This window comes from Thamnophis sirtalis, unplaced genomic scaffold, assembly GCF_051295495.1.
Source record: "Thamnophis sirtalis isolate CommonGarterSnake01/CBP01778 unplaced genomic scaffold, rThaSir2_p1.2 scaffold_3, whole genome shotgun sequence".
Taxonomy (NCBI): Eukaryota; Metazoa; Chordata; class Lepidosauria; order Squamata; family Natricidae; genus Thamnophis; species Thamnophis sirtalis.
The window spans coordinates 22,023,970-22,037,081 of NW_028261383.1; the positions used below are offsets into that span (position 1 = coordinate 22,023,970).

The 13,112-nt window shown below is 44.6% G+C and overlaps 1 protein-coding gene across 1 annotated transcript; it reads right to left on the minus strand.

The window, feature by feature from the left end:
• Positions 1–621: 621 nt before the first annotated feature.
• LOC148047532 (uncharacterized) lies at positions 622–3,783 on the minus strand. Its single transcript, XM_087711433.1, is given in 2 exon segments — positions 622–941; positions 1,028–3,783. Coding segments are annotated over 2 exon segments (2,334 nt in total). The 5' UTR covers positions 3,106–3,783; the 3' UTR covers positions 622–685.
• Positions 3,784–13,112: the final 9,329 nt, after the last annotated feature.

The window sequence follows — 13,112 nt, forward strand, 5'->3', positions numbered from 1 at the left end:
CCCAAAAATGGGCTGGTAAATGGCCCAGAAATTGTCCAAATATTTTCCCCAAAGCAGCCCCCCAAATGGCCCCAAACCAGCCAGTAAATGGCCTGAAAATGGCCCCCAAACACTCTGGAAACTGCCTAAAAAGAACCCCAAAACTGGGCCAAAAACAATCCATAACAGGCCAGAAAATGCCCCAAAAGGGCCTGAAAAATGGCCAAAAACAGCCAAAAGAAAGGCCCCAAAACAGCCCATAAATGGCCTGTAAAATATACCCCAGGAACTGCCTAAAAACAACCACAAAACAAACAAAAACAGCACAAAAATGTGTGAAAAACTAATGGAAGCGTTTGGGATTATGAGCACACAGAAATGAATCCCTTTGTGAGCTTGAGCTCCTCCCAAGAAGCTTCCAGTAGTTCCACTCGGGCTTCCACAGGGGCCAACACAAGTGACGTCAAGATAGCTATGCCCTCCTGTCCACTTCCACCACAGCCCTCCACCCAGGTCAAACAGAACCATGATGCAGCCCTCAATGAAATCTAGTTTGACAACCCTGCGATAAGGAGTCATTTTGGCCAAAAGTATTATCCACAGACTGGCCATTTGAAAGCCCCTCCCATGTGAGTCCTCTGGTGTTTCACTAGGTTCGAATTGAAATGAAAACTTTTTCCGTGTTTTTCATGTGACCTCCGGTGTATCACCATGTTGGAATTCTGACTGAAACTTTTGCCACAAAGAGGACACTGATACGGTTTCTCCTACGTGTCCTCTGGTGTTTAACCAAACTGGAATTCTTGGTGAAACGTTTCTCACAGTCAGCACATTCAAAAGCATTCTCTTCTGTGTGTATCATCTGGTGATTTGTGAGCTGTAATTTTGTAATGAAACCTTTTCCACAGTCAAGACATTCAAAGGGGTTCTCTCCCGTGTGAGACCTCTGATGTTTCATTAAGCTAAATTCTGAGTGAAACTTTTGCCACAAAAAGTACACTCATTCGGTTTCGCTCCTATAAGGGTTCTCTCGTGACTCATGAGGTACAATTTTGTAATGAAATATTCCCCACAATATGGACAAGGATATGATTTCTCTCCTGTGTGAGTCCTCTGGTGTCGCACCAGGTGGAAATTGGAACTGAAACTTGTCCCACAAATCGGACACTCCTACGGTTTCTCTCCTGTGTGAGTCCTCTGGTGTACCACCAGCTGGGAATTGCGACTGAAACTTTTCCCACAGTCAGGACATTCAAAGGGTTTCTCTCCTGTGTGAGTCCTCTGGTGTACCACCAGCTGGGAATTGCAACTGAAACTTTTCCCACAAACAGGACATTCAAAGGGTTTCTCTCCTGTGTGAGACCTCTGGTGTACCACCAGCTGGGAATTGCAACTGAAACTTTTCCCACAAACAGGACATTCAAAGGGTTTCTCTCCTGTGTGAGTCCTCTGGTGTACCACCAGCTGGGAATTGCAACTGAAACTTTTCCCACAAACAGGACATTCAAAGGGTTTCTCTCCTGTGTGAGTCCTCTGGTGTACCACCAGCTGGGAATTGCAACTGAAACTTTTCCCACAAACAGGACATTCAAAGGGTTTCTCTCCTGTGTGAGACCTCTGGTGTACCACCAGCTGGGAATTGCAACTGAAACTTTTCCCACAAACAGGACATTCAAAGGGTTTCTCTCCTGTGTGAGACCTCTGGTGTACCACCAGCTGGGAATTGCGACTGAAACTTTTCCCACAGTCAGGACATTCAAAGGGTTTCTCTCCTGTGTGAGTCCTCTGGTGTACCACCAGCTGGGAATTGCAACTGAAACTTTTCCCACAAACAGGACATTCAAAGGGTTTCTCTCCTGTGTGAGACCTCTGGTGTACCACCAGCTGGGAATTGCAACTGAAACTTTTCCCACAAACAGGACATAAAAAGGGTTTCTCTCCTGTGTGAGTCCTCTGGTGTACCACCAGCTGGGAATTGCGACTGAAACTTTTCCCACAGTCAGGACATTCAAAGGGTTTCTCTCCTGTGTGAGTCCTCTGGTGTACCACCAGCTGGGAATTGCGACTGAAACTTTTCCCACAGTCAGGACATTCAAAGGGTTTCTCTCCTGTGTGAGTCCTCTGGTGTACCACCAGCTGGGAATTGCAACTGAAACTTTTCCCACAAACAGGACATTCAAAGGGTTTCTCTCCTGTGTGAGTCCTCTGGTGTTTCACTAGGTGGGAATTCTGATTGAAACCTGTCCCACAGTCAGGGCATTCAAAGGGTTTCTCTCCTGTGTGAGTCCTCTGGTGTATCACTAGGTTGGAATTCTGACTAAAACTTTTCCCACAGTCAGGACATTCAAAGGGTTTCTCTCCTGTGTGAGCCCTCTGGTGTATCACTAGGTTGGCATTCTGACTGAAACCTTTCCCACAGACAGGACATTCATAGGGTTTCTCTCCTGTGTGAGTCCTCTGGTGTTTCACTAGGCTGGAATTCTGCCTGAAACATTTCCCACAGTCAGGACATTCAAAGGGTTTCTCTCCTGTGTGAGTCCTCTGGTGTATCACTAGGCTGGAATTCTGACTGAAACCTTTCCCACAGTCAGGACATTCAAAGGGTTTCTCTCCTGTGTGTGTCCTCTGGTGTACCTCTAGGTGGGAATTCTGACTGAAACCTTTCCCACAGTCAGGACATTCAAAGGGTTTCTCTCCTGTGTGAGTCCTCTGGTGTTGCACTACGTCGGAATTCTGATTGAAACTTTTCCCACAGTCAGGACATTCGAAAGGTTTCTCTCCTGTGTGAGTCCTCTGGTGTATCACTAGGCTGGAATAACGACTGAAACCTTTCCCACAGTCAGGACATTCAAAGGGTTTCTCTCCTGTGTGAGTCCTCTGGTGTATCACTAGGCTGGAATAACGACTGAAACCTTTCCCACAGTCAGGACATTCAAAGGGTTTCTCTCCTGTGTGTGTCCTCTGGTGTCTCAACAGGCTGGAATAATTACTGAAACCTTTCCCACAAACCGGACACTCGTACGGTTTCTCTCCTGTATGAGTCCTCTGGTGTATCACCAGTTTGGATCTGTTACTGAAACATTTCCCACAGTCAGAACATTCATATGATTCCTTTTTTGTGTGCATCGTCAAATATATTACCAGGCTGGAGTTCAGACTGAAACTTTTCTTACAATCAGGATTCACTCTGGTTTGAGTTCTCTAATGTATCAGCAAGTGGCAAAGCCTACTTCCTTGGGAGCACATGTAGGGCTCCTCCCCTATGTGGGTCCTTCCATGAACCAACCACAAGGAGCAGTTTTGACTAAAGCTTTGGCCAGATTAATATTGGTTTTCTCCAATGTGGATAATTTCGTGCACACTCAGTTGTGATTTGAAATACGCACTTTGCCCACAATAGTCACATATGTGGACCTGGAAAAGGGGATCACATGACCCTAGAACCGTCATAAATGTGAGTTAGCTGCCAAGGATTCAAATATAGATCACGTTACCATGAGGCTTCTGCAATAGTCATAAGTGTGAAAAATGGTCATCAGTCAGGTTTTTCAGTGGCCCTGTCACTTTGAATAGTTACTAAATGAACTGTTATAAGTCGAGGACTACCTGTAATGTATCCTTGTGTTCTGCATACTCTACTTTTTCCAGTTCGAAATCTCTTCCCGATTACCTGCTGGGGAAGAAGGAGAATTTTGTGGGTTTCTGTAGGAGATGGAAATGTTTTGATTTCTGGCTTGATTGACTTTCCTTTTTAACGTTACTTGTTATTCTCAGTTGTCCGGAGTTCTCTTATTGGCATCCTCTTTGCCTGTAAATTCAAAGAAATTGTTTATAAAATGGTTGCAGAAGATGTAAAAAAGAAAACTATATACATTAAAAGTAAAAAGGAACTATTCCACAATGCTAAAATAATCTTAGATTAATTATTATTTATTTGACATATTGAAGATTACGGAGATCCAAGTTCACATTGGTATGCAACCATGAAATTCTCTGGTTGACTTGGGTCAATACAAATTCTTAGAACAGCAATTATTGTCTAGAATCACTGTAATTAAGATGAATACAATATATAACAGAATAATAGAGTGGGACGGGACCTTAAAGGTCTTCTAGTCCATCCCTCTGCTCTACCATTTCAGAAGTGGCTGTCAAATCTCTTTTTGAAAGCTTCCAGTGTGGCAAAAGAAAGAGGCTTTTGCCCGCCCCGCCGCTATATCTGACATAGAGGCGTCCCAACTCTATGTCGGACGTAGGGGCGAAGCGGGCAAAGCTGCTTTTTAAAAAAAATGTTTTTATTAACAAACATGTAAAATACACAAACACAAAAATTAGACGTACACCACATTTATACAATACAGCACGAACAGGAACTTCCTGTTTTTTATAATAGCAATCATCAATCGATACCGCTCACCTTATATTATTTCCCCTTCTATTGTATTTCATTTAGATTTCACCATTCTTAAACCTCTTATTTTACTCATAACTATTATTTTTGAGTTTTGTTATATTCTTCCATTGATTTTTGTTTCTTTCCTCCATCCATCTATATCATTTATCCCATATCTGGTAGAATTCTGATTCTTCCCTTCCCTGGATTTCTTTAGTTAGTTTATCCATTTCGCCACAGTCCATAATCTTTCGTATTATTTCATCTTCATTTGGGATTAATTTGTTTTGCCCGCCTCTGGGCAAAAGAAAGAAAGTGCCAGTCCGCCAGCAGAGACGGGTAAAAGACCCACCTCTGCTGGTGGGCTGCCCCGACACAGAGAAAGAAAGCTGGCCAGCTGCCCTCCCTGCCTCTCCTACCCCCTTCTCTCTCTTCTCAAACAAACTCTCTCTCAAATTGAGAGTTTGTTTGAGTGAAGAAACAAACACACGCACACACACACACACACAAACACACACAAAAACACACATATTACTTAAAAAATTACATTAATTTTGAATTCCTCCCCCTCCCTCCGACCCACATACCTTTTCCAGCTGTTTCACAATCACAGAGGATTTCAACTCTGCTCTTGCCTGCCATCATGAAAATGTAAAAATACAAAAGGAAAAAGGCAAGAGCTGCTGAGGTCAGGCTGGGTTAGTGGCTGCCAGAGTCCCCAATGGATGACTCTGCTTAAGTGTTTAAAAAAGCCTTTTCTTTTTAGTTATAGGTTGCTTCCTTCTTTGGCTAGTTTCCATCCATCGTTTCTTTTGGTACTTTGGAAAATAAATGGACGTCTTTGTCTTCATAGGAGCCCCTCAAATATTGGAACATTGTTGTCATGTCTCCGCTAGTCCTTCTCATTAGACTAGAGATGCCCAATTCCTATAACCATTCTTTGTAGGTTTTAACCTCCAGCACCCTAATTGCCCAAAATACATTTTCTGTTTTAGTCTTTACAAATACTTGTAAGTGATATTCCATTTGGACAATGGCAGATGGAGATCTCTAAGTTTATATTACAAGGGATGAAACCAAGGATTACATATAAATTATTCCAAGACGCTAAGGAAAGAGGAGGTTGGTTTACCAGATTGCTGCTTCGATCCTTGGAAGAGGCGCCAGAGCCTCTCTGCGCGTCACTCTCCCCTCTCGTCTTCCGTGAGTGTTTCGGAAGAAGTTCCTCTGTGCTCCTTTTTCCCCATCCTTTCTAGCAATTCAGTACTCTATGATTTTAACTCCTTTAAGGTCAACTGGAGAGGCCGCAATTTCACTGTTGGCTCTTCAGTCACAGATGCTGCCATCTCCTGACAGGAGGCTGAAAAACAGGCTTGTCCTATCTAACTATGGCATTGGCCAGATCCTCTCACTGATTATGTGCTATCAGTCATGTTCAGACTCCTAGCAACCTATATTTGCAGCTGAGTGACGAGAAATATGTACTGAAAAACTGCTATCACTCAGGTCCTTCTCTCTGTTACCCAATTCCTACAACTGTTCATTGTATGTTTTACCCTCCTGTTCCCTACATGACTTTGTTCTTCTTCTCTGCACTCTTTTTGCAGCCTAAACACTTTTGTATTCTGGTGACCAAAACTGGATGCAGGATTCAAAGTGTAGCCTTACTACAGTATAACACAATACTAACACTTTATATGATCTTGATACCATCCCTGTGATGCTGCAGAGCAGGACTGAATTGACTTTTTCGGCAATTACAGCGCACTGCGATTGTTTCTAGGTCCCTGACACAATTTCTGCTCTTGAGCCAAGTACAACCTCTTCTATAGATGTGCATTTAGATTTTCTTGCCTAAGTGTAAGTTTCTCACCACTGAATTGCATTTTACTGGAAAGGGCCCAGGGCTCACATGTGTCAAGATCCTTCTGTATCTTGGGCTTATCCTCTAAAGCAGTGAGGGCAGACCTTTTCAGGGACGTGACCCGGAACAGAAGGTGCCAAGTGGGCATACAAGCACTGGGAAATGAACATCCCGTTTCTGACACACCCATGTGCACCAGCCAGCTTTTCTTCCGGTTACTGGCGTGCATGCGTGCACAACAATCAGCTGACCATTTCACATGCCACAATAGAAACCAGAAGACCAGCACTTCCAGTTTCCGGAACTGCCACACACGTTAAGAAAAGCTGATTGTCACAAGTGCACGTGTGCCAGAAATCCAGAAGAGGAATGGGCGATGCTGCATGTGCCAGCCGACATGGTTCCGCATTTGCACATGTGCTATAGGTTCGCCATCACTGGTTTGAAGCATTGGCTGTTCCCTGCAACTGAATGTCACCTGCAAATTTGATGATGAGTTCTCTTCCAATCTCTTCATCTAAGTCATGTTTGAACAAACTGGATATTCTAGCACTCAAGCTGCTGTCCCAAAGATGCTTTTCAAAACCCACGTTTTGCAGGAGTAGAGTTCCAAACTTTTACCACCAAGGTATAAACAGAAATCCTGAGGACTGTGTGCTTCTCCCAAGGCTTGTCTTTGTGAGATTCCAAACAGTAGGGAGCTTCAGTGCAGTGTCAATTAGCAACCAAATAGAGGTGCCAACAGGTACAGAGATGAAAATAAGTAACAGCTGATTGAAACTTCCCTAAGCACCAAACAGGTAAATATGTTGCTGCCAATCAAGCACGAAGAAAACACTGTACCTTATGCCTTCCCCTTGATTTTCAAGTTCCCTTTTGAATCTGTTTTTGAAAAAATTATTGCAAATGCTGATAGCAGTTAGGAAAGAAGCTTACATGAAATGCCCTCAGTTAGGTTGGCATTGTGATGTAGAGCTTTGTTGTGGTGTCCCATGTCTCCTGTGCCTAATTCCATTTTAAACTTGGGGAACATGTAATTCTGTTGATGCAAAGGGGGTGTAGAAAGATATCACCCACCCTCTCCTAGAAAAATGAAATGTAGGAAATATTAAAAAGACAGAATATTATACCTCCCTGGATGAGAAAAGGAGAAACATGCTCTTGGAAAGCAGCCCCCACCTTTGTTAATAGCCCCAGAAAGACAAAAGACATCTCATCTGCAACACAAACGACCTTCAGCTCCAGGGTGATGGGATTAGCCCTCCTCATTCAGATCCAAACAAGGACAAAGTCTTTAAGCCATAATAGGAATTGCCCAAAGCCCCACACAGCAAGACTCAACCCTGTTTTTCGGCCTCCTATCAAGAGATGGCAGCATTTGTAACTGGAAAGCCAACAGTACAATTGCGTCGTCTGAGGCTGAGTTTAAAGGAGATAAGAGCCAAGGTGGCGCAGTGGTTAAATGCAGCACTGCAGGCTACTGCTAGATCAGCAGGTCAGCGGTTCAAATCTCACCGGCTCAGGGTTGACTCAGCCTTCCATCCTTCCGAGGTGGGTAAAATGAGGACCCAGATTGTTGGGGGAAATATGCTGACTCTCTGTAAACCGCTTAGAGAGGCCTGAAAGCCCTATGAAGCGGTATATAAGTCTACTGCTATTGCTATATTGCTATAAAACCATCGAGAACTGCATGGCTAGAAAGGATGGGAGCAGGCGAGAAGCCCAGAGGAACTTCCTCTTCTGAAACAGTCCCAGGGTGGATTTCAATTTTTTTAAATCTAAAGGGTCTGTGGGCGTGGCTAGATGGGGGCACTCACGCGCACTCAGTCGTATTCCCCCCCTCCTAGCCACGCCCACAGAACCGGCGAATATTTCTGTTTTCTCAGCTGGAAGGCTGGCAAAGGAGCCTCGCTTTCCCGCTGCCGCAGCTGCTTCTCTCTCAGCGCCGAACGATCCATGCCCCCCCCCAACACACACATCGCACAAAGCAGGTAGACACCCCCTCCCCATCTAGCTGCTTTCTGTAGCCACGGCTGCCAATCAATTTCCAAAAAGAAGAGAGCACAGAGGAGCTGTGACTGCCGGAACCCACCCCTGGTCCAAAGCTTCTCCGCCATTCTCAGCACCCAGAAGCTGCTGGGGAGGAGAGTTCCTTCGCGCCCTTCGGAGTTTCTCGCACACAGGACAGGCGCGACCTGGGAGACACAGGGAAACTCCGCAGGGCGCGAAGGAACGAGCGCGGCAGCGGCGGCGCTGGGAAGGTGCTGCCCCCGGAGCCCAAGGGTGGGCTGGCTAGCGAGCGGGCGCCTTTCCCTGTGTCTCCCAAGTCGCGCCCCGCCCGTCCTGTGTGCGATAAACTCCGCAGGGCGCGAAGATCTTCTAACCCCATCCTCCAGCAGGGAGCCAGAAGGGTGGGAGTAGTTGCACCTCTGGATCACAGTGGAAAAGGCTCTTCTTGATTCCACCCATCAGAATTCCTTAGCAGATGGCATCTGCCAATGGCCCCTTCCACTGGAACTAGTGGGGCAAGCTAGGTCCATTAGCAATAGCAATAGCAATAGCAATAGCAATAGCAGTAGACTTATATACCGCTTCATAGGGCTTTCAGGCCTCTCTAAGCGGTTTACAGAGAGTCAGCATATTGCCCCCAACAATCTGGGTCCTCATTTTACCCACCTCGGAAGGATGGAAGGCTGAGTCAACCCTGAGCCGGTGAGATTTGAACCGCTGAACTGCTGATCTAGCAGTAGCCTGCAGTGCTGCATTTAACCACTGCGCCACCTTGGCTCTTATAATTCCACAGACACCTTGGATGTATGCCATTATAGGGTCTTAATTGTAATACCTTGAATTGGACCCAGAAGCAAACTGGCACACATGCACTAATGTAACAGCAATCTTAAATGTGCCACCCTAGGGCGCCCCCAGAACTCTGCGCCGCTGCATTCTGCACTGGCTGTAGCTTCTGAATAATCTTCAAGCATAGCCTCATGCAGAGCACATTGCAGCAATCTAACTGAGAGGCTATCAAGGCAGGAGTGACTATGCGCAGGAGGGTCTCACAGGTCCAATACAGGCGCAACCGGTGTAAACATGAAGCGGTGCAAAAGCCCACCCAGCCACAACTACTGCCTGCATTTGAGCCTTAAAAAACTAAACCATTTTGTTCTTCATCTTAATGGTATAATTGAATGAGATTTGGGAGTAGGTTATTTCCAAGATGTGTGGTTGGGCTGGTGAAGAAAGTGTGAGGCTCAAGAGCTAACATAAAAAGAAAACAGGACCATATTTCCCTGGCAAGATTCTTGCAAAATTTACTTGCAAAATTTTAGAAAGGCTCCTTATGTGAAGATTTTAAAAAGGTGAACTGGACCTCTATTAGGGAGGGGAGTAGAAGATCAGAGGTAACCATTTGGATCCCTTTTCAAAAGGGAATAAATATTATCAGCAGTTCAGTTAGTAAATTGTAGTTAACAGCATTTTGGCATGAAAAGTGGTCTTTAGATTAGAGATTGCAGCTTCTATAGAATAAAGTTAGCATACTTAAAGTGAAATAGGCTTTGGTTATGTTTAGGTTGCATTAGCTAAAATGTGCCAATACCGTCCTTGTTGGTAAGAATTGTTGTCATGTTAGAAGAATGACTAAGGCTGACAGCCTAATCTACTCTGTGTTAAATAAATAAAATGGATGGATGGAAACGAAAGAATACAGAAAAGGTTGGTGAGGCATTTAGTGGATGAGAATGGTGGCTGTTTAGTAAGAAAATCTGTTTGGAATGTGCATATATATATTCATATGTGGCCATAGCAAAATAATAAATAGAAATAAAAAAGCATGACTGATTTTTACTGTTTTTGATGAAAGTGAGAGGATTAGTGAAGGCTTGGTGCAGCAAGGATCCCACTATCTTACTATTTTATTTTTCTTTATGTACACTGAGAGCATATTCACCAAAGACAAATTCCTTGTGTGTTCAATCACACTTGGTTAATAAACTATTCTATTCTATTTTACTCTACTCTACTCATTTCTATTTCAAATCTAACAAGGAGTTTAGCTTCTCTCTCTTGAAAATGTAAGCTAGAATAAGGCATTATAATGCAAGCTAGCCTTAACTTTCAAACAGTTCATTTAGTGACCAAAGTTACAATGGCATTGAAAAAAGTGTCCGATGACCATTTTCACACTTAGCGACCATTTTCACATTTAGCTACCGTTGCAGCATCCTCATGGTCACGTGATCAAAATTTTGATGGGGTCATGTTTGACAAAATATAAAATTTTTAATCAAGCCCCCCCCCCCCGGTCAATGGTGTCCCTCTTTACCAATCTGAAAATCTGGTCAACTTAGGCATACAGGGCTGTTAAAACCAGATGTGAAGCAGCAGCAACTACCGATAACTTTGCAGTTACTTTGTGTTGAGTTTACAAGCCAGCATTAAAACACATCTCATGCCAAGAACTGTGTCACTTGCTGTTTTCTGGTGCGGGAGGCTTGGAACGTGACTGTAAGTCAGTGTTCCCTCCTCCCCCCCCTTTTCTCAAGCTGTTTGCCTACCTGTTCCCTGCATGGTATAAAAAGGCAGGGGAGTATCATGGGAAATGCTGAGGGAACAGTGATAGAGGCCATTGCCGGAGTGGCAGTGGACCTGTTCCTACTGGCAGTCCATCCAGCGCAGGACGATGGGGCTTCCCAGATAGATATATGCCCCAAGGAGTGTGAAGCCCTCAGGCATGTATAGCTGGCCCACATGGCATCAGTCCAGGATGCAGGACAAGAGATGGGACCCACCGGAGAATGGTGGTGGAGTTCATTGGCAGCTGGTGGTTTGGGACCCTGCTACTGACATCAAATCTGTCTGGCAGCTATTTAACGCAGTGGCGGGAGAGGAGCCTGTCTGAAGGTGATGATGATGGGGGGGAGGGGGGGAGTTTTTCCACCGAGACTGGCAGTCAAACAATGATACTGCTTTTGGAGTGATTTGGTGAGGCTATTTTTGCAACGTTGGTCCTGGCAGCATGGGGAATTGAAGGGTGGGAGGCAGCAGCCACACCGAGGCCCCTGTTGAAGTTCAGTCAAGCCAGTGGGTCCACCCACCCAATTCTGCTTGGCCCGCCTGAAACTCCGGCTAGATGATGGTCATGGCAGATCTCAGGAGACCCAAGTGGTGAGGGGACCTGGGACCAGGCCCCTCCTTGACAGAGTTTGGCAGAAGCACTGGCCAAAACCATGGTGAGGCAACAAGACTTTTTAATAGTAGACACCAATGGATGCCCCCTCAGCAGGGCAGCCCACTTCTGGCACGGCAGTGACCAGTGCCTAGGTGAGATCATCAGATCCCATTGAGTCCAGGGTGGCCTATGGGCAGAGGTGGGATTCAGCCAGTTCGGATCAGTTGGGGCAAGCCAGTTGTTAAAATTCTGCCCGGTTCAGTGAACCGGCTAATCCCACCATTGGCTGGTCCCCCCCCCACATTTTTGGGGCCTGAAAAACAGTTAAAAATGCCCCCCAAAACCCACTCAGAAACAGCTTGGAAATGGCCTGGAAATGGCAAAAAAATGGTCCAAAAAACAGCCCTGAAAATGTCTAAAAATGGCCAAAAACAGCCCCAAAACCATCCCAGAAACAGGCCGAAAAAGAGCCAAAACCCACCCTAGAAAACAACCTGGAAATGGCCCAGAAAATGGCCAAACATCCCAAAATACAGCACACAAAATGGCTGTGAACAGCCCAAAAATGGGCCAAAAACCACCCTGGACATACCCTGAAAAACAGCCCCAAATATCGCCCAAAATACAATCTGACAACAGTCTGAAAATGGCCCAAAATGGGCTGGTAAATGGCCCAGAAATTGTCCAAATATTCCCCCAAAAGCAGCCCCCAAAATGGCCCCAAACCAGCCAGTAAATGGCCTGAAAAATGGGCCAAAATACACCCCAGGAACTGCCTAAAAACAACCCCAAAATAAACAAAAACAGCACAAAAATGGCTCCAAAAAGAGCCTGGAAATGGCCTGAAAAACTGATGGAAGCGTTTGGGATTATGAGCGCACAGAAATGAATCCCTTAGTGAGCCTGAGCTCTTCCCAAGAAGCTTCCATAGGGAGCACAGCCTCTTCTTAAAAGATTCCTCGCCATGGTTTGGAAACTGCTGGTTGGCTGGAGAAGGCTGAAGGAGATGTGGATTCTACAGATTTGAAGTGAACAGATTCGATGTGTGATGAACCGGACTTTGAAGGGAAGTTGCCATATCCAACTGGAAAACTATTTGGACTGGACTGTGGTGAAAATGGATCGACAACATAGATTTATGATTTTGAGGAATAAAACACAATACTGGTTTTATTGTTCTCAACCAAAATATTAAGAAAAAGTTTTATTCATAAGAATCAAACAAAGATATTTCATCCCGGACAGATAACAGACAATGATTATGGTAAATAAAAAGCCATTCTGGACTTTATACAAATTAAATGCAAAACTAAATTGTTAATGCTATTTTAATTTTGCTGTTTATTCACCTATTAACCACTTTGCCTCTCTGTGTAGTAGATTGATGAAAGTCAAATTGTTTGTAAATAGAAGTAGAACTTTATAAATTCTGGGCCTGCTTCACAAGGGGAGGTAAGTAATATTGCTCCGACATACGTATGAATACTCAAGGGGAGGGGATAGTATATGTAAATCTGTTTTTGCACATTTTTTTGCATTCTTTTTAAACCTTGTGTCTATTTTTGCTTTGCTTTTAAAGCTTTGTGGGGTTTTTGGGAGTTTTATTTATATTAATTTTCTGAATAATTTTTTCCCCAAAAAAATCCACAAGGAAGTTCATGTGGCTGCTCTTTACCTATCTTCTAAACTGCCTCCAAATTCAT